This window comes from Eptatretus burgeri, chromosome 2 (genome assembly GCF_056783735.1).
Source record: "Eptatretus burgeri isolate ZD-2024b chromosome 2, Ebu_testis_v1, whole genome shotgun sequence".
Taxonomy (NCBI): Eukaryota; Metazoa; Chordata; class Myxini; order Myxiniformes; family Myxinidae; genus Eptatretus; species Eptatretus burgeri.
The window spans coordinates 29863160-29890995 of record NC_140962.1 but is presented as its reverse complement, the minus strand read 5'-3'; the positions used below and the strand labels follow the sequence as shown (position 1 = coordinate 29890995).

Here is a 27836-nt window from a genome sequence, read left to right as displayed (position 1 = left end):
GTGAGATGACTCGCCTCAGTCAGAGCATAAACAGAGACCAGGGAAATGACACCGAAGGAGTGACGAATCCTTAATCTCATAATACGCTCGTTGACCGGTGTTACCTCAATTATCATTGGGGTCAGCCTATTGGACACAGCAACAGCAACTCCTTGGGTATGGTAACCATCAGAGCGACCAGACCAATAGTAGGTGTAACCACCCGCCATGATTTCGCCAATATCTGGGCTCTGAACCTCAGAGAGTGCTGCAATACCGATGTCCATACGCTTGAGCTCAGATGATAGCAGAGACAGGTGATCATCCTCTCTTTGGGATAGGACATTCCGGGCACCCACTCGAAGGGACCGCCTCAGGTTCACCCAAGGAGACCGCAGTTTGGTGGATGACACATCAGCACCACCCCAATGCACATGACCGCAATCTGACCCGGGAAGGTTACCCCATGGTTTCCCTCCTATCAACAAGATTGGGGGTCTCAAAAGCTTTGTCCCAATCTCATCATCTGGCGTGTTGCCCTGCGGAGGGCAGCTGCACAGGAGGTACTTCCATGGAGTGGGTTGTCAGATTTTTTTTTTTATTTTTTAATGCTTTTGGAATGATTTGTTAAATGAAGGGTTTTACAGTGGCCGGAGTGCAAATCCTGCCACCAACCTCCTAATAAATAGTAACCCAACTGCAGGAGGATGTCCGCAGACACAGTTGGGCGCTAGATAAGGATGGCCGTTGGCTCACAAGGAGCTCCTCTGCTCCTCCAAGGATATAACGGGTACCGAGTGTATTATGACAGGTTAATCCCCGTTTCTCCTTGGAAAAGCCGAACCTGGGGCCACCGCTCACGATTAACTTTGTGGTACGGTGGGTTGCTTTACAACCACAAACACCAATCAGTTAACCACGAGTTCCCGTGTCCACCGTCTAATTTTGCCGTTTATCTGGAGGTCACGGGCTTCCTAACTGGGAGCACGCCCTCGGCAAAGCACCAATCTTTTTTTTTGATTGGATCTTAATTAGGGTGGCCTAGCGTTTACCGCTGGTGCATACTGACTATGACAGGTGAATTAGTTTTGTAATTACCTCCCAGTCTGTCTCGGTTCGGACAATGCTGGATCAATGTAAGGAAAGGACAAGCACCAACAGGTTGAAACGTCAACAAGGAATTTATTAATAAGGAAAAAATAAATAAACAGAATAACTTTTTATATGCCTGTCGTGAAAATTGGTAAATTCAAATCGATTAAAATAATCTCAAACAAATAAAGAATTACTCAGGTATTGGTAGAAAAAAACAGAGCAGATGCTTATCACTATGCCTTACTTAACAATTAAACACGAGACAAGGGTACCCAGCAGATCATTCGGTCCTCTCATCAGGAAAACGGTCCTCTCGTCCTTCTTATAGGTGGCCGGTGTGGGAGGAGTCTCGAGCAGATTTCGGCCAAATCCACCTTGCCTATTGGCGCATCGTTGCACGTGACAAAACCGCCAATCTCTCGATCATTCCTTCCTTACGATGCCATGTTTGTGGTGCTGGACGAACGACAGAAAGCAGCCATTTGCCAGAATTACCAAGCAAAAACCGTGAAGTGCTCACAAAAGGTCAATGGGCAATTATTACCTCAATGTTCAGCCCGATACGAAAAAGAGCCAGTTAGAATCCATAGAGCTGCTGAACGGGGTGTGGAACGTCGATGGGAAAATAGGTGGGTGAGGTAAATGATCCACAGCCGTATTTGACCGTCAGAATAACTGCTCAGGAAAAGCCCGCGGTGTGCTTAATCAAATCTCCTGTCAGTCCAAGGTGTAAATATATCGTCCACCTCCATGCCAATGTGTCCTGATGGAAAGGGGGTAGACAAACCTCCGTTGGGCTAACGGCTATCTTGCGTGTATGAATGTGTCGTAAAGAGAAAAAGGCTATCCCATAAGAAAGGAAATCTATTCTATTTCCTTCTCCAACACATCAAAGTTAGAATCCCACCAGACATGAGGATGGGTCTATCCTGGATATGCATTTAGGGAAATAACTGTCTGAGGACCTAAATGTTTGTATGCATTAGCCGGATCCGATTCTGAAATCCATAAATATATTATATTTATTTATATATGTGTATATATAGATACAGGTAGTCGTCGACTTACGACTGTTCGACTTTACGACCACTTTACGAACACGTAAAGTGGCCCCAAAAAAAATATTTTTTTTTTTGTATAAAATATACGTTGTTCGACTTGCGACCGATTGGTCAAAACCAATTGCGGTCGTAAGTCGACGACTACCTGTATATGTATGTGTATATATATATCCATCCACTGGGACCATACTCTGTGCAGAGCGTTGGTGCTGCCGAAGCAGTCTCCTTGGCTATTGGGCACAATCCTGGACGGGTCGCCACTCCGACACAGGATACCAGCATGCTGGCACTCATTTTGCCGACCTCGGAAGGATGACAGGCAGAGTCAACCCCACCTGGTATTAATTCAACAGCCGAGTGGGATTTGAACTCAGGATACTCGGATCCTAAGCCCACCACCCTAACCATTAAGCCAACACCAGGCATATATATATATATATATATATATATATATATATATATATATATATATACATACATAGATATATATATATATATATATATATATATATATATATATATATATATACATATATATATATATATATATATATATATATATATATATATATATATATATATATATATATATATATATATATATATATATATATATATATATATATATATATATATATATATATATATATATATATATATATATATATATATATGTATATATATATGTATGTATGTATATATATATATATATATAGTCATGCACCACTTAACGATGAGGATACGTTCTGAGAAATGCGTCGTTAAGCGGTCATCATTGTGCAAACATCATATAGTGTACTTACACAAACCTAGATGGTATAGCCTACTACACACATAGGCTATATGGTATAGCCTATTGCTCCTAGGCTATAAACCTGTACAGCATGTTACTGAACTGAATACTGTTGGCAATTGTAACACACATCCAAGATCTACGGAAGATGCGTTTGTTTTACATTTGTGCTGTTCATGACGGCCACGTGTGTTGTTAGCGGCTGCTTACAATCTCCTCTCGCATCGATTATAGAAAGGTGAATAAATAGCATTTGGATTTTATAAATAATCATTGCATCCATGTTATAATTTACAAATGAAGAAACAAGCACCTGTCAGTTGTGTGATATATGTTTGGAACAGTGCGAATGTTTTAACAACATAAAAAGCTTTACTAAATATTAATTTGTTTTAATTTTGACGAACAGCGATTTATTCGTGGAATTCTTTAATCCAAAGGTAATTTACTTGCTAGAAGGTAAATGTGCAAAAAACGGGTCAAATAGAGCGAAAATAGGGGTGCTTTAGGATGTTAGGTCAACATTGAGTCAGTTTGAACGCTGATTTTCTTGAATCCCGATTTAGCGCGACCCCACTTTTTTCGTGATGACATTTTATGGACCTCCACAATCACGTTATAACGGGGCCACAGTGTAGTTGTTTATTATCATTATCAAGTGTTATGTACTGTACATAATTGTATGTGCTATACTGTACTTTTATACGACTGGCAGCGCTACGACGGCGACGACATCACGAGGCGATAGGAATTTTTCAGCTCCATTATAATCTTATGGGACCACCGTCGTATATGCAGTCAGTCGTTGACCGAAATGTCATAATGCGGTGTGTGTGTGTGTGTGTGTGTGTGTGTGTGTGTGTGTGTGTGTGTGTGTGTGTGTGTGTGTGTGTGTGTGTGTGTGTGTGTGTGTGTATATATAAAATGATATTTTTACTCTACCTGTCTGGCAGTCAAGCTAAATTGAAAATCATTCCAAACAGAAAACTTACTGTTTTTAAGGACTTTATGAAGAACTAATGTAACATGTTAGATCAGGTGGTGTAATAGAAACCGTCATCGTTGGTAAATTCCCAGGATCAATTTTTAATCGATATAACTTTTAAAATCTCAAGTTTTTGTTTTTTATTGAATTTTACACTGAACACGGCAGAACACAAATCTCCTTGTCACTTCCAAGAACCTCCAGTTTTGTCGTAGTTGTACATGTTAAAAACAGTGGTTTATAAGGATGGTGTATAAGACTGCTTCAGTTGCGCTAAATTTCTGGGAAAAAAAACCTATATATATATATTGTTGTAGATTTCCTGCCGCACCGGCGTGCGAGCGACCGCTTTTAGCTAATCGCAGCCGCGCGCCCACCGGAGGTGGCAAACCGAGTCGCAGCTTTCGGATCAACGCTGAAATCCAGCTACAGGTGTGTCTTTAACACACCGAAAATCAGCCAACTATTCTGTCCGCGCGTGACAGGGTCTGATCGCCGAATTGTCGATTTACCTAAGAATGCGCGCAGACAGAAATGCCGGGGATTTACACCTCGACGGGACCTGCTTGGAAACGAGCCACTTAAGCAGCTCGCTCCGTTTGCGATTTGCCGAGCGGTGTATATCGCCAAGCCCCGCCAGATCTGATTACTTTATCGGCGATTTAAAAGCCAGCTAATATCCCGAACGCAATACGGCAGCTCAATTGAGGGAAAGGACGCAACGAACAGGTGAACATTCAAACAAGGACATTTATTTGTTACACACGTATGCAATCATGCACATATGCGATCAAACACGTATGCAATCATGCAGGAATAAAGACATTTAGGAACGAGCAAGACAAATAACTACAACCTTTCTATTATTATTTACACAATCACTTAACAGTTCATTACTTGACGGACAAGGCGCCATGACATTCATACAAAGAAACCCCAGGAAAGGGAAGGGCAGAACTGGACACCGTGGGTCTTTAATAGTTCACGGAGCTGTGGAGACCGCAAGAGCTCCAAGAGGCCGTGCTGGTTACCTGTCACCCTCGTGGTGACTCGCCGGGCCCTGGTTCGGCAACCCTCGGTGTCCCTACCCGCACTCCGCTGGACTCCACCCGTGCCTTCAACGGCGATCCGGCTGGTGACTCCTCTCCGGCTCCACCGGCACCTCCGTCGACCAAAGAGAGAGACCAAGCAGAGGGACTCTCTTTCCACTCGCTGACAGACTCCACTGCACTCCCAGACTGCAACTCCCAGACTGCAGACGATTGCAGCTCAAATCCACCCAGACTTCCACTCAACTCCACGAAGAACCCAGACCAACTGCTGACTAACTGCTTGGTGTTTCAGCCCGGCCTTTTATCGCCCTGGCACCTCGCCCCTCTCTTCGCGGCGCGCGGGGGGGGGGGGGGGGTAACATTCCTGGGGGGTTCGGTTCGGCTCCTCTTGGCCCGCTCTTTTGGTCCGATCACAGACATTCTTTCCTTCTGAGGGAAAATTCCAACAGAGCTCGGCTGGGCTCAGTTGTTGCTTTCCAACCGTCATTTCTGTTTTCCCGTTCTGATGGATATCGGGCTGGGAGTTGTTGAGATGTTGTTGTTGCAGTGTGGTTAGTGCTGTGGTGGGGATGGCGTGGTTGTTGAGATGGTGGTTGTGGTGGGGATGGCGTGGTTGTTGAAAGGCAGTTGTGGTTGTTGAAGTAGTCGTTGTTCCAAAATAAAGATAGCAAAAGAATAATGGCTGACCCAAAGATCACAGCCCGGTTACATGAATAATTCCCTTTAGACATCGGTGAGGAAATCTAATCTGAACACACACTTTTCGACATAACTGATCTCTGGGAAGCCTGAATTATGTTCTGTGAATTTCCACAACCGTAACTATATATATATATATATATATATATATATATATATATATATATATATATATATATATATATATATATATACATATATATATATATATATATATATATATATATATATATATATATATATATATATATATATATATATATATATATATACATATATATATATATTTTTTTTAGATGATCTTTAGAGCCTGGTGTTGGCGCAGTGGTTAGGGCAGCGGCTTGGGATCCAAAAGGTCCTGAGTTCAAGCCCCGTTGGACCACTGAATTAATACACCAGGGGGTTGACTCAGCCTGTCATCCTTCCGAGGTCGGCGAAATGAGTACCAGTATACTGGGCCGGTGTATACCCCGGTTAAAATAGGTGTACCATATCCCTGTGTCATAAGAGGCGACCAGGGTTGCGTCAGGAAGGGCATCCGGCGTAAAACATGTGCCAAATCACTATGCGGATCATGCGGATGATCCGCTGTGGCGACCCCTAACGGGAGCAGCCGAAAGAAGAAGAAGAAGAAGATATTTTAGATGATCTTTAAAATCATTATTTTATTCAAATTGAAGTACATCATATATTTGAACACTGCAAAGCGTATCGTGTTCGATGAACTTTTTTGTTTATATTTAGCTGCTGTTTTAGAAAAACTATGGGTTTTTAATAATTAAATATGTCACTTTGATGCCCCACCTTTTCCTGAAGTCGACCATATTTGTGTTATGAAGTGTGTTAATCAGAGGTTACAGAATTGTTCCAATTATTTTCAAACGATAAATTGTGGTGATTTTGAAATCAAGACAGTTGTGGATTGTTTTGTTTTGCAGTTTTTTGCAACCCATAAAGACCGATCTTTCAGCCTCCACTGTACTCTAAAACACTAATTGTTTAAATAAAAAAAGAAAAAATAATAATAATTTAAAAAATAATAATAATAATTATAATAAAAAATATATATCTACATGGAGATACACACCTGCTCGTACGACAATAGCTAAGAGATGAACCGAATGAACATTTCTGCCTCTGAGGTTTTTGGGTCGCCGAAATAGGTGACCCTTATTGTCAGTAATTCTGACTGTTTGTTATCTTGCCAAAACGAAGTTTTTGCAAGATATGTTCGTCAGCTTGTATGTTTTTTTTTGTTGTTTTTTTTTTTGTCTGTAATCACGTATAAAAAATTCTGCAGAGCAGTTATCATTGGAAATTTTTGTAACTTCGCATATCAGAGGCCTATAGAGGTCCCTTTCAGCACACAAAATTTTGAAGGTCAAGGTCAAAGGTCAAAGTCACTTTGTTGCAAATCAGGGGAGTCGACAAAACCCTTATTTTTTGAGTAATTTTAATCGAATCGTCTCCAAACTTTATGGGAATGTAGTATATGGTCTGGCGCTCAGCTGATTAGTTTTTGGTGGTGATTGGCCTTGGCCTTCCTATGTTTTATTTAATGTTTTTTTTTGTCTGTAATCACGTATAAATCACTCTGCAGAGCACAGTTATCATTGGGAATTTTTGTAACTTCACACATCGGAGGCCTATAGAGGTCCCTTTCAGCGCATGAAATTTTGAAGATCAAGGTCAAAGGTCAAGGCCACTTTGTCGCAAATCAGGGGAGTCAACGAAACCCTTATTTTTTGAGTAATTTTAATCGAATCGTCTCCAAACTTTATGGGAATGTAGTATATGGTCTGGCGCTCAGCTGATTAGTTTTTGGTGGCGATTGGCCTTGACCTTCATGGTTAGCGCCTGAGGTCAAACATATTTGACCCCAAGGTCAAATTTTCGAGTTTTAGGAACCATATCGTGTAGTACCTCAAATTGAACACCTCGATGAGTGCTTTCTAGATATATCAACCTTGAGACATTATGACGTCATTTGGTGACGTTATGAGGCAAACACATTTTGCATGGTTACTCTGTAGAACAATTCTCATCGGAATCTCTCGTAGGCAGATATTCCTCAAGGAGTCGTTCCTGGTGGATAGCAGCTCTGTTCACCTCAGTGTGACCTTGAAGAAGTCACACGTGGTCACCTTTTGGCAAGATACGGGTCTCCCTGCGGGTGACATTGGTTTATTTGGATGTTTGTTCGTTTGTCATCGGCATAATTGGTAGTAAACGTGGGAGGATTTTGACCAAACTCGGGTGGTAGGTACATCTTATGACCGAGTGCTTTGGAAATTGTGATGGTTGCTGGAGACACTTTGGTTCCCGAGCAACAATCGAAAAACCTTCAAAATCTGTACCGTTCACGCGAAATCAATTCCGAGAGCCATCATCCCACGTAGGGTTGTGAAATTTGGCAGGAATGATCTACAGGCAGGAATGATCTCTATCAAATATATTCCGATTTTTGTGATATCTGGAATACTTTACCCGCAGCGCCCCCTACAATTAGGGTATGCGTGAAAATTGGCGAAAATTGAAGGCCCCCTAGCGACCAGGTGAGTGCATCGATACAAATGAAACTTTGCAGGTTCATGGTACTCAATGAGTACTACAACTTTGCCTCAGGACATTGACCGATTTCGCTTCGATCAGGGGTCAAAGGTCAATTAGTGCAAACATCAATAATATGCGAGAGCTGGAGGTGCCTTCGCGCCAAATGCTACTCCTCCTTGGGTTATGGTCGGATTGTCATGAAAATTCACACTAATCGTCTGGAATACATTGTGCACAAACTATCGAGCCGGATTTTCGATTTAGATCTTTGTTCACCCACAGCACCCCCTCAAACTTTGGGGATTTCCGATTTCAAACCGCATTTTCGGTACTTTTCATTCAAATGGATACCGAGTAGTTATCAGTAGATGGAACTGGATGAGATTTGATATGCATAATCTTAAGGTGATTCCCTATCCGCTATGTGACATCCATTTTGCTCTATATCTTATAGTTTCCATGCTCGGCAACCCATCGCCACCTACCGGCTTGTCTGGTATTTTTACAGATGCCTGGAATGATACCTCCAATGATGCCTGGGATGATGATGGCAGGAATGCCTCCTTCGCCTGTGCCAACAGTCCTGCCAAGGGTAATGGTGTGCTGTTTGTTGTAATACTCATTTGGAACATTTAACCTCATAACATTCTGTCTGTGATTATCATCATAATTACCTTCGCAAGCTTTGTTGCGAAGGTTATGTTTTGATCGCTGTGTATTTTATTTATTTATTTATTTATTTATTTATTTGTGAATATGTTTGTTTGTTTGTTTGTTTGTTTGTTATTCGCATAACTCCAAAAGTATTTAACTGAATCGCAGCAAATTTGGTGGGATGATTGGTTATTATCCGAGGACCATTTGATTAGATTTTGGGAGTGATCGGGTCAAAGGTCAAGGTCATAAAAAGGTCAAAATCGTCTTTTTACCAAAGCGCGGTCAATTTGTATCCAATTTGCATGCAACTAATGCCAAAATGTTCAGAATTCAATGCCCCATCTTGTGATATGTGACATGACACAATGACTTAATAACCCTTATTCACGGTTGGGAGTCAAAGGTCAGGGGGGGGCACCACATTGCAAAATGTGTGGTTTTAGTCATAACACGGTCAATTCTTATCCGATTTGCATGAAACCAACACCAAAATGTTGACTGTTCTGTTCCCCTCACTCTAATACCAATTACAAAATTAAGAGTACAAAGGTCAAGGTCGAGGTCATGAAAAGGTCAAAATCATCATTTTGCCATAGTGCGGTCGATTTTTATCCAATTTGCATGCAATAAATGCCAAAATGTTGTGAATTCAATGCCCAATCTTGTGATATACGATATGACACAATGACGTCATTACCTTTGTTAGTGGTTTGGGTCAAAGGTCAGGGGGGTCAACGACCTTTATTATCATAACGCGGTCAATTCTTATACAATTTGCATGTAAGTAGATTCAAAATGTTTAGAATTCAATTCCCTATCCTGTGATGTGCAATATTTGACAGTGACTTTATTGGTGAGTTTAAAGCATTGGGGGGGGGGGGGTGTCACTGAACTTATTTCCAATAATGTGACCAGTTGTCATCAGATTGACTTGACACCGACACCCAAAAAGGTCAGGGAGTTCATACAGAAATTGTACAATGTACGTGAATCAGTGTCAAACAGCAGGAAATTTAATGTTTTTAAGCCATCATAACACATATGAGACGGCAGATGTGGTATGGGATTAAATACCCTTACAATCAACGGTTTCTGGGGGGGGGAGACAAAATGTAGCGTTGGCGAAGGTATGCGCTCTACTGACTGCCCGTTCTAGTTTGTATTTGTATTATGGTGTTTTGTCCGAAGGCAGGTTCAGTACTGCCGGCGCAATTTCTTTGCAAGGATAATGCTGGGCAGTTTACCATTGCCTTCCCAGCAGGAATTTGGAATTTGTTTATGGTACTGGTGATAGCTTGCCTATTCTGAGCAAAGGACCCCATGGGATTTTTAACATCCACCAACTAATGTCTGCAGATGGGGCACCCAGTTTAGCGTCCATCCGAAGGACGGTACACACATTGATGAATTACCCTGCCTGTGAAACACCGGGATGACAGTTTATAGATGGGTTGGGATTCTAACCCTGGCTGGAAGGCCTGGAGGCGATTGTGCGTCCCACCAGGAAATCCTGTCGGCCCATTATGATAATTAGTTGAGTATCCACCCTACGGGCGATGTTGTTCGAAGCATGCAACGTGTTCTTTTGACGCATGCCTTTATTTTGGCGTTGGCAACTGTATACGCAAAAAATATATCACAGGCTACATGCATGAAGCAAAAATATACCTACTTCTTATAATTCAAAACACCTCACTGCACTGGAAAATGTAGGGACAGGAATATTGTACTCTTAATAGTAGAGACTTGTAATACCTTCCCCCACCTAGAGGTGGCGATACACATTTACAGAGAGAATGTGTGTCATCCCTCCCCCCCCCCCCCCCAAACCCCACAAGACCACTGGCAAAGATAAAAACACCCCTATACATTAATTGGGGTTATGCTCATCCTCTGGATGTAATTGGCCCAGAACTGTAGGAAGAGTAGCATGACAAACAAACAACACCAGTCCGTAATTATAGTAATGATGATGATTATTCTTATTTCCAGTAAAAACTGGAAACATTGCACATGCTTCATTTTGAGGATGAAACCATTTTCCTTCGTTGTATATCTCTTTGTGATGCTGCGCTTTTCCATCAAACGGCTTGCGCAGAATATGTGGTTTGCTTGAAAGAGAAAAAAAATTCTATTTCCAGTAATTGTATATCACACAAGATGCTTGGAACGCACTTTTCAGTTTACATCTTGATCTTGACTTCAGCCATTGGACCAATGCAGTTTCATTAATGAATGGATGTATGGCAGTACACAGGAACTGTATCAGCTTTTCTTCCCAATCTGATCATGTTTCTCCGTTATCATGTGCCTCATCCTCAACTTGACGGGTTTGATTTCATTAGTGACATCAGCATCAGTGACTAATTGCAGCCAGGAGGTACAATTGATGTATAAACGACAAATCTGGTCATCATTGGTGAGATATTTATACGGTATGCCTTCCTGATCAGAGTAAATACGTCTGAAATCTGGGCAGGTGGCTGGCTCCGTTTGCTATTTAGCCAATGTTGACCATAAATATTTGTCTGACAGTCACCAGGCTGAGGCCTCTGAATTGGAGATGATGCTTTGGTGCTGAAAATGGAGATCAGAGGAGTGCTCTCACGTTCCACCTATTTTTGATTTTTATTTCCCAGCCAATTTCACCCCGTGCCTTCTGGTTGATTGGTTCACATTAGCGGGAATAGACGTCTGGGTGGCAGACGGACGTTTTGTTCTTTGCGGATTATGTGGTTTACTAGGTGAGACACAATCCGTGGCTGATGCTCACCATTACAGCCAGGAGGTTATGTGTGTATATTTATATATATATACATATTAACTTCAAACCTTAGTGTCCATCAAGGCAAAATATGGTTATAGTGTATCCCAAAAATAATTTTCACGGGTTCAGTGTGTCCCAGAAAAATAATCACTTTATAGAAGTATCACTACTTTAAATTTCTCACCGAAGATGGGTGGAGACTGGCACTCCCACCCATAGTGCGGGAGTGCGGATGCTAGCACCCATAGTTCACATCTTGTTGGCAACTTCTGGTGACGTATCAGTCATTTTACACCCTCGTCTTTCCTCAATTAGTCTGTCAACATATTTGATGTTTGTGGCATGTTGTGAGTTTACCTCGTCTCTTGAATTTATTATTCCAAACCTGTGGGCCATTTATGGTAGTAATCCTATATTTGGTGTTCAAAAAAAGCTGCACGTATTGCACTTGTTTCAGATCTTTCTCCCCCCATTTTTGCAGCCTGTATGCCCCCAGATTCTTCAACACCCAAATGTTTGAGCTCCCTGATGGCTGTTTCTCCATTCACTACGATTTCTCAGTTGAGGTCAACCTTCCTTGGAATTGAGCTTTGGTGTGCCTGTCCAGCCGAAATTTTATGCACATGTCCCAGCTGAACAAACAATGTGATGATTGCCAGCAGGCCTTGGAGTACTGGGTTATTTCTAACATATTTTGAGGTCTTCCATATCGACCATATGGTTTATTCGCTTGTTTGAGCATGTCATGCTTCTCTCGTATTTACAGCCAATATTCTGAAAGGTTTATGCTGAGAAGTACCACAGCTAGATAAAAGAGAATCGATGACATTGAATCTCCTTGAAAGATGCTGTTTTTTGTGACATTACTTCTCTCATTGTAGATTGTTTTGTGAATCTTTGTCAGGTTAATCTTCGAGTCTCTCATCATCACTGTCATAAACGTTCAGGATGCAGTTTGTAGATCTTCATTGTTTTCAAGATCTAGTTGTGGATATTCAAAATCCATTGTCTGCTGCTGAAAGTGGTTCAGTCTCTAACATGTCTAAGAGGTTTGACAGTCTAAAAAGAGCCTCATGAGCAGTCAAGACTTTTCTTGGGCCAACCAAATAGCAAAGCTGGTCTCCAAAGCCAGCTGCAGACTGGGCATCCTCTGTCTTTCCAAGTTATTCCTTGAAAAATCAGAAGTGCTCACAGCCTACAAGGACTTGGTCTGTAGCTCAATGAAGTGCTGCTCTTACCTATGGACTGGAGCCCATGCATGACGATCTCCTGAATATAATATATACAGTGTTTAAAACGATCTCCTGAATCATTATCAGCACTGTCTTGAGCAATAGTAAGTCGATCCGGGGGGAAATTATTGACTTGTACGCCAAAAAATATGGTCGTCAATGTATATAGCAGTCTTATAGTTTCCATTAATGAAGTTTAATCTATCGATAATTGTGTGTGTGTGTGTGTGTGTGTGTGTGTGTGTGTGTGTGTGTGTGTGTGTGTGTGTGTGTGTGTGTGTGTGTGTGTGTGTGTGTGTGTGTGTGTGTGTGTGTGTGTGTGTGTGTGTGTGTGTGTGTGTGTGTGTGTGTGACCGCTGTTTCTCGACAACGACTGGTCCGATCTATTTGAAACTTGCCAGGTATATTTCTGGGGACTTGAGTATGTGCCTTTTCAAGGTTTGATATTAATCAGACAAGTGCTTCCCAAGTTATGGCCATTTATTTACCAACCAATCATAGGACACGTTGCTGCGTAGGCATGGCCATTGGGGAAGAGATCCTCAGCCGTGTTCCCCATTATGGGTTACAACGTACAGATTTCCGGATAGTGATGACACTGTATTCTAATAATTTCTCGATTTCTTATGTGCATTTATAGATAAACACAATGCCCCAATCCAGTCATTGTTTACGAGAGCGAAGGAACGCCCTGTGTGGTTGTTTGAAAGTTTTTTTTTTGGTTTGCAAGTACGGCCACGCACGTACGGCCATGCAAGAGCGAAGGAACGGCCTGTGTGGTTGTTGTTTCTGGCACGTGGTTTGAAAGTTGTTTTTTTTGGTTTGCAAGTAAGACCACGCACGTACGGCCACGCGAGAGCGAAGGAACGGCCTGTGGTTGTTTCTGGCACGCGGTTTGAAAGTTTTTTTTTTTCACGTACGGCCACGTACGTACGGGCACGTACTAGTATATTCAATGTTGATACTTTTCATATTGAAGTCACAAGATCTCACTTCCTTCCCTCGTGTTCATTATGTCCACCCACCGAAGGCAGACAGGTTGTTTTCACTCCTGTCTGTCTGTTTGTGTGCAGGATATCTCAAAAAGTTGTGGATGGATTTGGATGAAATTTGGTGGACGGGTTGGGTGTGTGACAAGGATAAATTGATTAAATTTTGGTGAAGATTCGGTTTGGATTCGGATACTAGAATTAAAAAAATAATGATTCGTCACCATTGAGTGATCGGGCTAAAATAGATACAAAGCATGACATCTCAAAACGTTGTGGATGGATTTGGATGAAAGTTGGTGGTGGTGACAAGAACGAGCTGATTAAATTTTAGTTCAGGTCCGAATCCAGATCCTGCCTATCTGTGGGATACAAAACGTAAACTAATCAACCTGGCGTCGGTATGCACTCTCCCGAGTACCCTTGTAGTTTCTCTCCTGTTTTACTATTTCATTCTAATTCCTTATGAGCTTGTTTAATGTGAGCAGTACTGCTTCCTGGTAGTATTTTAGTACCAACCCTAAGTTTAGCTGAATATAAGTTGGTAGGCCTTCATTTAAACCACTGCAGTCCCTGGCTATGATTGGTTTGACCGTGATTGTACTTTCTCAGGCATTCTCTGGATTTCAATCCAAAACTAATTTTTATACCCTTCCATCTTTTTTTTTCTATTATTTTTATCTGTCCTTTCAACCTTCCCTATTTTTCTCTCTTCTCAAAATCATCTTTACCACCTTAAGTGTTTCCTTTTCATACATTAAACAAACGGTATGCTGTCACTGTTTTGGTCTCTGATTTGTTTACTTTATTTTTCCAGGGTCCCACACCTGTACTCGATATCCCAGGAAGTGAGTATGTTTCACTTGTTTATTTATTTTCAGAACTGCTTGGATTTGCAAGTTCACCATGGTGATAAATGTGATTGATTAACACATGTGCTTGTTTTTATTTATTTTTGCTTTCCTCAGATCATAATACAGTAACTCCACAGGTATGAACAATTCTCTGACCTGAAATTTTTGAAGGGCTCTTTTTTATAATTTTTGTGCACTCTAATAATATATTGTGTGCATGTTTTTCCACAGATTATGAACCCTGCTCTCGTGGGTGTGCAGCATTCAGGCTCGGCTGGCAGCTCTCCAGCACAAGACCCACCAAAAAAGGTAGACTGATTAATTGGTTTTATTATCTTTGCCTCCAACAGCAATGCACTGTGATGGTTTGCTTGCTTTTGTGCAATCATTCTCGGACTCATGAACATGGCTTTTTATTATGTTTATTTGCTTAAAGTTCTGGGTACTGTGTGTAAGATGTAATTTGGATGTGTATGATAGAAATCTATGTGGACTGAACACAAGGCGCCCGATGGCCGCACATACTATTATAACAGTGAAACAAAGCAATCGACGTGGGAAAAGCCTGCAGAGTTGAAGACACATGCTGAGGTAACCAAAAAAAATGTTTTCCTGATTATTTTGTTTTTCTTTCAACCTGTTTTTGTTGATTTACTTTTTTTTTATTTTTGGAAGAAGCAAGGGCAGAAAATTTTCATCGGCTCGGTGATTGAGTTTTCATCATTATCCCGCGCACGCGAAGCAAAAAGTGGGATTAAGCAATTTGCTCACTTCTGTCTGTCTACAAATATCAGTTTATGATGGAGGAACAACTTGATTTAAATTGAATGTTATATTTTGAACATTTTATCTGAAAACAAACCAGAAGTTTAGCACTACTTCGAATCTGAATTGGTCCCGATAACCCGTGCCCAGAGAGGAGCGAGATAATTTATTTACTCATGTCAAACAGGAAACTTGTTGTTTTTAAGGATGTTATAAAGGACACAAACGGGTATGAAGAACTATTGTAAAATGTTAAATAAGGTTATGTATAAAACGCTGTATCTACAGCGGGAAATGTCCGGAATCTTTTTTTTTTTTTTTATACGACCTTTTAAGAATTTTATTTCAATATAATGATATGCTTGAACACTGGAGGACACAAATTGCCTTTTTGCCACTTTCAAAACCCTTCAGTTTAGCAGTACTTGGATATGTTAAGTAAGGTGGTATATACGACTGCATCAATGGTGCTAACCTTCTGCATTTTCTTTTTTTTTTAATACAAGGTCAAGGCTCGTATGAGAGCTAACACACAGAATGTGTGCATGGCTCACAAAGTGGGTACACATACTGTTGCACAAAGGGCAAAAAAAACAGAAGTTTCGGGAAACATGAAATGCAACCCATTATGTTAATCTGCATGTATTCAAAGAGCTAAATCTAATTTTTTAGACCTGCAGCACGCCCGGTTTTAAAGTTACCACTGAATATATACAACACTGTAAATACACGTTCGAATTTCGAGCTTGGCATCAGCGTTATGTACGGAATCGGATGAAAAAACAACGTAAATATTATATTTTGGGATAAGAAACAGATAATTTTTACTCTGCCTTTTTAAACAGGCTCAATATTTGACAGGAAAAAGAAAAAACAACACATTTCTAGAGAGTCTGATCTTATAAATTACAATGAAAACAAAGACGAGTTCAGGAGCAAAGAATGCCACACTTGGTAGCGAAAAATAACGTTAAAATTGAATCTATTTCTTTCAAACTTTTGAAAATAATCACTTTAAACATGAAAAGAAAAACATAATTCTTACCTCTTGGATCCTCACGAAGCACCAAAAAAATTATAGCGTTGGTTAAAATAAAGAATTATCAGACAAATGCGAGTCACCTCGTTCGGCTCAGCGTCCTCACGCTGGATTCGTACGTTACGGCTCTCGCAAAGACACGGACACGAATACAAACGCTGCTCTCGACAGCGAATGGAAATGTGCTGACATACTTGGAAGTGCCTATTATATCCATCAATCCGGGAAGTTTGCAAGACTGCAAGATTTTCTAATGCTAGCGTTATTTGCGTCCGACGAGAGATGATGATGCGTACATAACGGGACTGACACGAAAATCAAGACGGGATTACTTGCGGTCCGAATTTTATTTTTCTGATCACAATTTTGATCTATATTTTTCTGCTGTTAGTGTCTCATATTTCCAAGAAATTAAGGGAGATTTGGAATAAAAATCATAAGAAACATTATCAACACTGGACTCCTTATTTTTCTCGATGCAGTGGACACAAAGCGTTATGTACGAATCCATTATTTCATCAGATAGGGTAGATGCCAGAAAACCCGAATAGTGAGACAGAACATCATCGAAACACAAAAGAGACACCGAAATTCACATTCTAAGTCACCACACTGAAAATAACTGTCACATAAGAAATGTACAGTAAAATAAAAAAAATTACCAATCAAACTGTAACATTTCTAAGGTTACAATACCCATATTCTGTTGTTTAATTCATCTTTAATAAAACAGGGAAATGGCGAGTATGATATTGCCGGTTTCTACGCGTTCCCCAAGATGTCCACTTTCATTTCTGACCATTGATGGTTTGTCTAAGTACCTCATAATAGTTTTATGTGGAATTTCCCACAAACATACCACAGCATACCCACTTTGTGAGCCATGCATATGTACAACAAGGGCAGCAGGAGACTGGTGGGAGAGGGAAGGAAAAACAGTTAGGAATAGAGATAGGAGATCTGCGGAAGGGAGAGGGATGGGGTGGGGTACATAGGTTAAACAAGATGGACACTTCAGGTCCTTGCACGACAGGGACGTTCAGGAAGGAAAGCAGGCAATTTGAAGATGGGTTTGTTTGGGGTGGATTAATGGGGGTTGAAAAGATCGTGGATTTTGATGGGGAAGATATAACATGGTGGTGAACAGCTGTTTTGAAGACGTGGAGGGAGGAATGGGATTGAAGAAAGTGTGGGAGTTTGTTCCAAAGTTGGGAAAAAAGAGGAATGGAAGCGTGGAGGTGAGCATTGATTCGTGATTTTGGTAGTTTTACCAGAAGGGAGTTGTTGGTGGACCTTGAGCTCCCTGCGGAAATATGAGGGGTGGGGGGAAATCACATACAAAGCAGGAGGGGGTGGGGCATATCGCATACAGAGCAGGTGGGGTCAGGTCGGAGAGGAGACTGTAGAAGACAGAAAAACCTGCCTGTGGTGAGAGAGTGAGAGACCCAAGGACAGCCTCATCGCGGGAGATACCAATTATCCTAAATGCCTTGGTTTCCACAGCGTGAAGCCGAGAAAGGTGAGAGGCGGGAGTCCCAGCCCAGAGGGCAGAGCAGTACTCCATCAGGCTGTGGATGATCAGGATGATTTGTGTGTGGTCAGGAGTTCAGGTGTGCCAAGGAATATCTTTACGTGACGGAGGATGCCCAGTCGGCGACTTGCTTTGGAGGCCAGCTTGGAATTGTGGCTTTCCCAGGAAAGATCGTGGCAGCTAGTGAGAACCAGAAGCTTGAATGAAAGGACTTCTTTAAGAGGATTGTATTGAAGTGTATATTGTATATATTGACCTTTAAAATCATGACTTTAGTTCAATTGAATTATATATTTGAACACTGCGTCGAGTAAGGTGTTCTATGAACTCTCGAGTGACCTCCGACCGAAGGTGGATGGAGGTTATCTTTTGACCCTGTTTGTTTGTTTGTCTCTGTTTGTGTACAGGATATCTCAAAAAGTTGTGGACGGATTCGGATGAAATTTGGTGGGCAGGTTGGGTGGGTGTAACAAGGCCGAACTGAGTAAAAATTCTAGTATCCGGATGTTCACCAAAATCTAAAGTGATTCTTCAGCATGAGGGATAGTGTCAAAAACGATATATAGCATGATATTTCATAAAGTTGTGGGCAAGTTATGACAAAACGAGATGAAGGAGTTGGTTAGGTGATGAAAACAAGCCGCTTGCATTTAGGTTCAGGTCTGAATCCAGATCCGGCCTATCAGTGGGATACAAAAATGTTAACAATGATCCATGAATGAAATCTTTTTGGATGGATAATGGCATCTCAGGGAGGGGCACCATCCTTATGTCATCCTGAAATTTGCATGAAGCACCTATCCTTTGTCTCTGTTTTATGTCACAGTTGTTGGTGTCATCCTGTCCTTGGAAAGAATACAAGTCTGATAGTGGCAAACCATACTATTATAACTCCCAGACAAAGGAGTCTCGCTGGATCAAACCCAAGGAGCTGGAGGACCTTGAAGGTATTGGGTGGACTTGTGATGATTGTCCACAAGGTTGTATGTTGCTGAATCGTTGCTTTGTTCATATTTCATGCTTTCTAATGATGATTATAATTATTTTTGGCCACTTTCCTGATTGCATGTTGATTTGTATTTACAGCTCGGATTAAAGCGAACGAAGAATCGGAGTAAGTACGAGTGCATTTCAATATATATTTTTTGGATCTCTTTTGTTCACCCATTGATTGCTCTGGCCTTTTTTGTGTGGACAGATTATCCTTTGTCAGATCCGATTATTGTCCCTTTTCTTCCTTTGATGCACTTTGAACTTTTATACTTGATGATTGAGATTAATTTTTGCTTTGATGGTCATTGCTTTTTACGCTTCTTTTGTTGTTGTTGTTGTTGTGACTGATTGAATTAGTTTTTATGTGCAAGGGTGTTTAAAATTGGACCTGAACATTTGCTTTTTGAGAGGTAGTCTAGTTTTCTTTAAAACAAACACACAGTAATATTTGTGGATTAATTTTTTGAGGATATTTGTCTTCCGTCTTATGAACCTGCACCTGCAGTTGCGTGTTTCCCACTTAGAAGCATGTGCTGAAAATGAACATGGTGGAAACTGAGATAACAAAGAGGGGGCAACAGCAGATAATTATAATTTTGTTAATGAAAACATGTAACCGATTGGAATTGACTTTGCTATTATTATTTTTATTCTTAGTTCTATGGATTTGCTGATTATGTTCGAAGAAGTCACTGCCATCAGCTACTTGGCGTAGAAACTGGACTACCTCTGCATCGTGGTTAATGAGGCCCAGAGCTCAAAATTGATGGCCTGTTAATTAGGGTTAGCTTCCAATGTCAATCCCTTTTCTCTCTTTTCCGCTTGGCACCTTTTTCTGCTTAATACTGAGTGTACAGAGTGTAATTCTATACAACTCAAGTTCAATTTATGGATAGACAAATGTATTTGGAGAGCAGCGGTGATCTCGCTTGACCTTTGAGTACACGTGTGCAATGCCAGTATCAATATGTCTGACGTTGGCTTAATGGTTAGGGTGGCAGGCTTTGGATCCTAGGGTCTTGAGTTCAAATCCCCGCTCAGCTGTTGAATTAATACTAGGTGCGGTTAACTCGGCCTGTCATCCTTCCGAGGTCGGCAAAATGAGTGCCAGCATGCTGGTATACTGTGCCCGGAGTGGCGACCCATCCAGGATTGTGCCTGGAGTGACGACCCGTCCAGGATTGTGCCCAATAGCCAAGGAGACTGCTAAAGCAGCACCAACGCTCTGCACAGAATATGGTCCCAATCTCCTCCTCCAGTATCAGAATGACGATGAAAAACGCAAGCACGGGACACTGCTCAATGCAATCATTCTCACCACAGTTTGGCACTGGAGCTTGTCCCCTCCCCCTCCCTCCCTCATTACCAATCACCATTTGAGTGAATTTTGGGAGTGAGTTCTGCTTGAGAACTATCCATAACCTAAAAAATAACTGTTCTAACCACACAGTCATTTGATCATTGCAATAACGTTTGTAATGTTGATTCTATTTCCACCGTGTGTATTGGTTTTGCAGGTTTAAAATGTTAAAAAGAGCACCTCTGCCCCACTCCTGACATGCAAAAAAGCCTTTTTTATTAATGTCCACTGGGTCCTTTTTGTTGCAAATCGATGATGTATTATTTAAAATAAAATAAAATCCCTAGTTTGAAGCAATGTTTTTAAATATCCACTTTTGTTGAAACTTCTGTATATATATACTTTATTTTATTTTTTTTCAAAAGAAGAAGAAAAATAGTGACCTGAAATAACTTTCCATGTTGTTTGACTAGAGGACAAAATGAAGTACAAAATGCCCTGGATCCAAATGCTGCTGCTGTTGCTGCTGCTGCCGCTGCTGCTGCCGCCGCTGCTGCTGCTGCAACAGCTGCTGCTGCCACAGCTGCTGCTGCCACCACCACCGTCGCCACTGCTGCTGCCACCATTACTTCCACGACTGCATCTGCTGTGCCCATCACAGGCACTCCACCGAGTACAATGGCTCCTTTGGCAGCCACTCCTGCAGCAGTCGCAGCCGGTCCTGCTCTTGCCTCAGCCACAAACACACCGGGGACCATGAGCACCACATCGCCCTCCGAGAATGAGGAATCGCCAGCACCAAGCTCTGTGATGCCTGAGGCATCTCCTGGTCCTGGCGAACCATTGCCTGCCATCGTGCCCCCTCCGGTAGGAGTAGCAGCGGTCCCAGTTACTACCCTTCAGAAACCCGAGCAGCTGCCAGCAGGGGAGCCTGTTGTGGAGCCAGTTGTCCAAAGGTTTGTGCTGCCATTTTCTGTTTTTTTTTTTTTTTTACATTCGCCAAAGGAGTATTGCATTTGGGTCTGTTTGTCTGTCTGACCACAGCATGTTCTAATGTAGGCATTCTGCATCAATAAAACAATGGTGTATGGACAATGAAACCACACAAAACAAGTCTGCGAGGGAATGCAATCTTCGATTGATCGTTCTAGTTTTGTGCATGTTTTCTGAATTCTTAAGGCTGTATTTAATTATTTGTTTGTCTTTTTTTTTATCCCCCGCCGCGTGGCGGAAGGGGGATATTGTCTCCCGGGTCGTCCGTCCGTCCGGCTGGGCGTCAACATTTATAGCTGTGAGTGCAATAACTCATAAACTGTTCGCCATATCGATTTGAAATTTGGGTCACACATGTACCACCTGAAAAGGAAGAACCCTATTGATTTTGGGTGTGGCCGGATCCAAGATGGCCAACTGGGGCGGCCATCTTGAAAAAAATGTTTTTTGTAATTAATGGAAAACCGCTTATCTGATTTCAATTATTTTTCAATGGCGGGGGATTCCCCATCTCTGACGGTATATTTTTATATCCCTCACCAAAGGATTCGGAGAGGGTATTGCATTTGGGCCCGTTTGTTTGTCTGTCTGTCTGTCTTTGTCCGCGCAGAACTTTCATGTTTTTTTCTCCGCAACCGCTTGGCGGATTGAGACAAAATTTTCACCATTGGTGCGATGACTCATGTAGAATATTTTAATAATAATGACGTCATAGGTCACGTGCTGTGGCAGCCATATTGGAAAAACGGAAAAACTTTGGACCTCTGTATCTCTGAAACCACACCAAGGAAAAAAAATTGAAACTTGACACATAGCAAGTACTCCTCATGTGGAATAAGTTAATTTTTTTTAATGAAGTCATAGGTGCCCTTGTTATGACGTCCGTCATAATTGCATTTGTCGAACGCCATATCCAATTGGTATGAAAAATTTTGAGGGTCATCTCGGGATAAAATGGTTCACAGGAAAAAAAAAAATTCATGCCGTCATTGGTCACGGGATTCGGCAGCTATATTGTTTAAAAAAAAATAAAAACTTCAAAAATCTTCCTTTCTGAAGTGTCTGAACAGATCGAGGCGAAAGTGTATACGTATGACCGCCTGTCCACGAGTATCAAAAGGTTTTCACATATTATGTCATTGGTCACATGGTTTGGCAGTCATATTGGATTTACCCGAAAAACCGAAAGAACGCCAATCAAAAGAAGTCCTGGCAAGGGTTTGCAATATCTGATTGCTCTTTTCTTGTTTATTTGTTTATTTCTTTTATTGTTGTTTTTGTTTTTTTTCCCCTGCCATTTTGCGGAATGAAACATTATTTGTGGGGAGCAAGTCATGATTCCTTTACAATTAAAACTCTACAGTTCAAAAATATCACCGACAAGAATTTTTATTTGTGTAAACATTTTATTGACGGGAGCAAGCTTGATCAGAGTTGGTAAGAATTATCTTGCCTATTTTACGAGTCTCTTAAATCGCATGGTGGTTTGTTCAAGACAAATGTAATTTAAATGTGAGTGTAAAATTTAGCCTTTTGCATGCTCAGTTTTTGATAGTTCACTCCCGTTTGCAGCAAATTTTAAAATTCTGATTTTACTTTATAATCATTGAATGGTGAATAATTAAAGTGGTCTGATAGGATGGCCTAAAGGTTTGCACACTCGCCCCTTAGTTGTCTAGCCTGGGTTTGATTCCCGACCCAGCCATAAACTGTCATCTCTATTTCACAGGCAGGGTGATTCATCAATATGTGTGCCGTCCCCCATACGGATGAGAAACGGGTGTCCCATCTGCATACATTTGTTAATGGATGTTAAAGATCCCATGGTGTCCTTCGCGAAGAGTAGACGAGCTATCGCCAGCACCATGGCCAAATTCTAAATTCCTGCCCCAACTAGTCAAACATCAGGCCTGACCAGCTAGTTCCTGAAGACTCGGGCCGAGCTTCCCCCGGCTAACCCCCCCCCCCCCCGACAAGGAAGGTGGTATAATGGTGGCCGTTCCATAAGCAGAAGAAGAAGTGCATAATTGTGGTGAGAACTTTGGTGACAGCAGAAGCATCCTTAATTTCCTCCCTTTCACTCTGTCACAGTACCCCCAAATCTGAAGATGGCAAGAAGAAAAAAGAGAAGAAGGTTTACACATGGAACACAAAAGAAGAGGCCAGACAAGCATTCAAGGACCTCCTCAAGGATAAAGTAAGCTCGTACAAGTTCTGACGCAGAATGTCATTCTTGCCCAGTTTTTCATTGTTGACCTGACCTTATTCACTTGGCCTGTTTACTCCTGTCATCCGAAGTCGCCTTTACTTTTGCTCGGAAATCATTGTTCAGCGACCATAAAGCATCACTGTTTTAGCGTATTGCTTAATTACTCTTGCCAAAGGAGAAGGTACTGCATTTGGGTCCATTTGTTTGTTTGTTTGTTTGTTGTCTTGCACATGTTGTGCCAACGTAGACCACGATTTTTGCACTTCATCTTTTTTCAACTGAGTACCTCTATAAAGTATGTATGGTACAATTGGAATGCAAGTACGTCTCAAAAATACATACTATGAAACCACACGAAACAGGCCTGGTGAGGATCTACAACGTTTGATTGCTCTTTCCAGGTGATTTATGTGCATCAGATATGGCAGTGACATTGACTTTGATTAGTTATTAAGATCAGATTACGTTTGCTCCATCCATTTAATTACCAGCGAAAACCATCGTTAACAAGTCGGTTAGGAGTGAAATACCTCCTTATTGGGTCATTTTCAGCATGTTGACCCTGCACTTCATATTTCTTTAAATGTGTGTCCTAACTGTTCACAAATGGAGAGGGTTAGTACAGAAATGTCAAGTGCTGCGGTGACTTCAGATATTCACCTTTTGCTGTGATGCTATGAATCCTAGAAACATTCAATGAACTCCATTTGAATAAGATGCGCCGTTGTTTCCCCATGTGTCAAACTTGGAAGCTTCCTGGTTCAACCCCACTTTTCGAATGATTACTTGCATTGAACTTGTTTGTAGCTTTGCTGATGGTAGTTGAACAACATAACTTGTGTTCCAGTGCAGTGATACAGTATATTGACAATCATTCTTGCTTTTGTCATGCAACAATTGCCAAATTTTATTCCTTATTTAGTATTTTGACCAAACTTGGTATAAGTATATATTATTACACAAAAATGAACTAATTAGATTTTGGCATCAAGGGGTCAAAGGTCAGAGGGAATGTCAGGTAAAATGTGAAACTTGAGAACAGCTGGAGGGATTTCAATCAAACTTGGTACAAGTATGTATAATGATGTAATAATGTGGGTTGGGCATATTTGTCGACGTTGGAACATGAAAGAGTGCCGTTGTAGTTTTAAACTTTGTTTTTAGGTTACAAACGTATATTTCAATAAGGTGACCATCGATGGATATTTAGTTGTTTTTTAAACTTCATTTTTTTTTTCTTAGCTTTTATTTTAATTGTAGTTTCATGTCCAAATTTTGACTTTACTGTAACTTTATTCACACCTCCCCCCCCCCCCCCCCGCTTTTGTACGCCATACCCCCTGCAGAGAGTACCAGCGAGTTCATCATGGGAGCAAGCAATGAAGATGATAATCAATGATCCACGTTATAGGTAGGCCGACGTAGTACAAAGAACATCTGACATTTCTGTTTTCTTTTGAAAATGGAGAAATTTTTTTTTGAGACAGAGTTGTATTGAAGGCTGACGTGATGGTGCAGAACTAGTGCACTTGCCTCCGAGTTGTATAACCTAGGTGTGATTCTCCGTGCGACTATATGCTTTTGACTTGTTTCACAGGCAGAGCATTGCACCACAAAGTGTGCCGTCCCTCGAGTGGACGTTAAGCTGGAGACCCATCAACTAGCACTAGGTGGACGTTAAAGATGCCATGGTTGGTGAGCTGCGGTGCTGCTTTAGCAGCACTCAACCTGTCGAGAAAGAGCGATTTAATTTTGGTTCTTCTCGAATTTTTAGTGCTCTTCCAAAGCTGAGTGAAAAGAAGCAAGCTTTCAATGGTTACAAAACACAACGGGACAAAGAGGAGAAGGAAGAGGCCAGAACGAGGGCAAAGGAGGCGAAGGAAAAGCTTCAACGGTTCCTTGAAGCACATGACAAGATGAACTCTTATGTGAAATACAGGTGACTGTTTGAACAACTATTTGTGATGGAAACTTTCGTTATCATTGTACATGATCTGCCTATGAGATCGTGAGTGAATGTTATTAAAGTTTTTTGGGTTTTTTTTGAACAATAGATGCTTTCTTTTATTTGCTTCTTATTTAATTCCTTCCCAATCCACACACCATGCAAACAGGAAAGCTGAACAGCTTTTTGGTAATTTTGAAGTTTGGAATAATGTCCCAGAACGAGAGCGCAATGAGATCTATGAAGACGTTCTGTTTTACATTGCAAAAAAGGAAAAGGTAAGAATGCAGGAAACAAAAATGCTTTTGTGGAATTCCTGAGACTAATGCTTGTAACAATAATTAGTTTTAATCAGCCTCGCCTTTCCCGATTGGACGGGAGAAGGTATTGCAATTAGTGTGTAGCGTGGTTGTGTGAATCATGAGTCCGTACACAAATCAACTTTAATACAGCACCCCACAAGCAGCCTTAAGCACTGTTTGATAATGTTGTCTAATGTAACCATAATAGGTTTTTTACATCTAATTTATCCTTTCGTTGATTTTTGAACTTTTGAAGCGTGTCGATCAAGTCAAAGTTATCCGTGCCCGTCCCTCGGTGTGTGCGTGTGCGTGCGTGCGTGCGCACGGGCATGCATCGCAAGTGGTTTGAGGTATTGTGCAAGGCCTATGGGCTCAACTCGTGCGCATCACCGGCCTTGTGCATGGTTTGACAAAGTTATCTGATTCATCCATAAGTTGGTTTTTTTTTTTTAATATACCTTGAATATGTATCACATCCAAGTTGAGACCATTAATCCTGTATTTTCTAATTGGTGTAGTCTCTTCACCCTGTGGCTCTATGTACATCTGCATGTTGTCAAGGGCCATTCCTTTCTTGTCTCTATTTATAGTGGAGGGGTTTTACCTCCACCACTGAAGGTGAAGGAGGTTATGTTTTCACCCCTTTCTGTCTTTCTTTGTTTGTCTGTCTGTCTGTGCAGGATATCTCAAAAAGTTGCGGACGGATTCGGACTACACTTTGTGGACAAATTGGGTGTGTGATAAGGAAGAATTTATTCAAATTTGGTGAAGATCCGAATCCGGATCTTGATACAAGAATTATTAAAATTTTGAAAGTGATTCTTCACCATGGAGAATGAGATAAGGTTAAACTGATATATAGCACGATATCTCAAGTTGTGGACGGATTTGGATGAAACTTGGTGGACAGGTTGAATGTGTGACAAGAACGAATTGATTTGATTTTGGTGAAGATCCCAATCTGGATCTGGATACAAGAATTATTAAAATTTTGAAAGCGTTTCTTCACCTTTGAGAGATGGGGTCAGAACCAATATATATAGCATGATATTTCAAAAATGTAATAGGTCCGATATGTTCTCGTGGATCAGGAATTGCGTGGCGGAGGTATGCGCTCTACCAAGTGCCCTTCTAGTTGTTTTTTTTTTATGTTTTGGCTTTGACTGCATTTCTCTTTTTCTCTATAAAACATATTGTTGAAGAGGCACAGTGAGGTTTTTTTTTTTGTTTGTTTGTGTTTTTTCCTGATTGCTTTCCTATGGATATGTAGATTTGTTATTTCGGAATCTGATTTTTAGCTGCGTCTCGCATAGCGAACGCTGGCTCTAAGAGAGCTCTGTGTTGTTGTTCTTCTTCTTCTTGTTCTTCTTCTTGTTCTTCTTCTTCTGTTGAAGACAAAACCTTTAGGACTCAGCTCTTTTATATACAGGATCCGGATCTCCTTAAATACTAAACACCTGTACACATCCTCGCATTGAGGGTGCCTTTTGAGAGCGTCTATCATGAACTTTTAAATATATTCGGACATTTGCTTTAAAGTTTCGAAAAGTTCACGTTACTATTTAAAGATTATTCCATTTAATGTGTTGTAATTTCGTAAATACACGATTTTCTCGTCATGAACGGGAGCCTCCATGACGGGTCTCGCTATTGGCTCCATCAAGGCACGTGACGAAATATCGGAAGTTGTTGTTATTGCCTTTAGGACGCGGCTCTTGGACACATTTGTCCTTGTTTTTTCTGTTTCTCTCTCCCCTTCCAAAATCAAACACTATCTTTTAAAATAACAATTAACGACTCACTACCTCATCCATGAATGCCTGCACATCCACACATGCTGCAGTATGCATGTACACAGCCACAACTGCTAAGTTGAGAGTTTTTCAAGGATACTCTCAGGTTTTGTAAATATTCTAGAATAGGCAATCTGGATTTTTATAAGGAAGAGTATGCACTTCAACCATCATTATTTAATTGATATTTCTCTCCTGGTGCTGACTTTTTGTGATGATCAGTGGACTGATTCTCTTGGGCTGCAATGAT

The 27836-nt window shown here is 41.1% G+C and overlaps 1 protein-coding gene across 1 annotated transcript in view; it reads left to right on the top strand.

Annotated features, from left to right (window-relative positions):
- LOC147031702 (pre-mRNA-processing factor 40 homolog B-like) overlaps nt 1-27836 on the top strand; it is a 141222-nt gene that overhangs the window by 31876 nt on the left and 81510 nt on the right. Inside the window, exons 4-15 of the mRNA XM_085852098.1 lie at nt 8726-8809; nt 14680-14710; nt 14831-14853; nt 14948-15025; nt 15197-15307; nt 18878-18998; nt 19138-19165; nt 20818-21300; nt 23429-23534; nt 24893-24957; nt 25321-25485; nt 25661-25769. Of these exons, the coding sequence (XP_085708224.1) occupies nt 8726-8809; nt 14680-14710; nt 14831-14853; nt 14948-15025; nt 15197-15307; nt 18878-18998; nt 19138-19165; nt 20818-21300; nt 23429-23534; nt 24893-24957; nt 25321-25485; nt 25661-25769 (1404 nt within the window). The remainder of the gene's footprint in view (nt 1-8725; nt 8810-14679; nt 14711-14830; nt 14854-14947; nt 15026-15196; nt 15308-18877; nt 18999-19137; nt 19166-20817; nt 21301-23428; nt 23535-24892; nt 24958-25320; nt 25486-25660; nt 25770-27836) is intronic.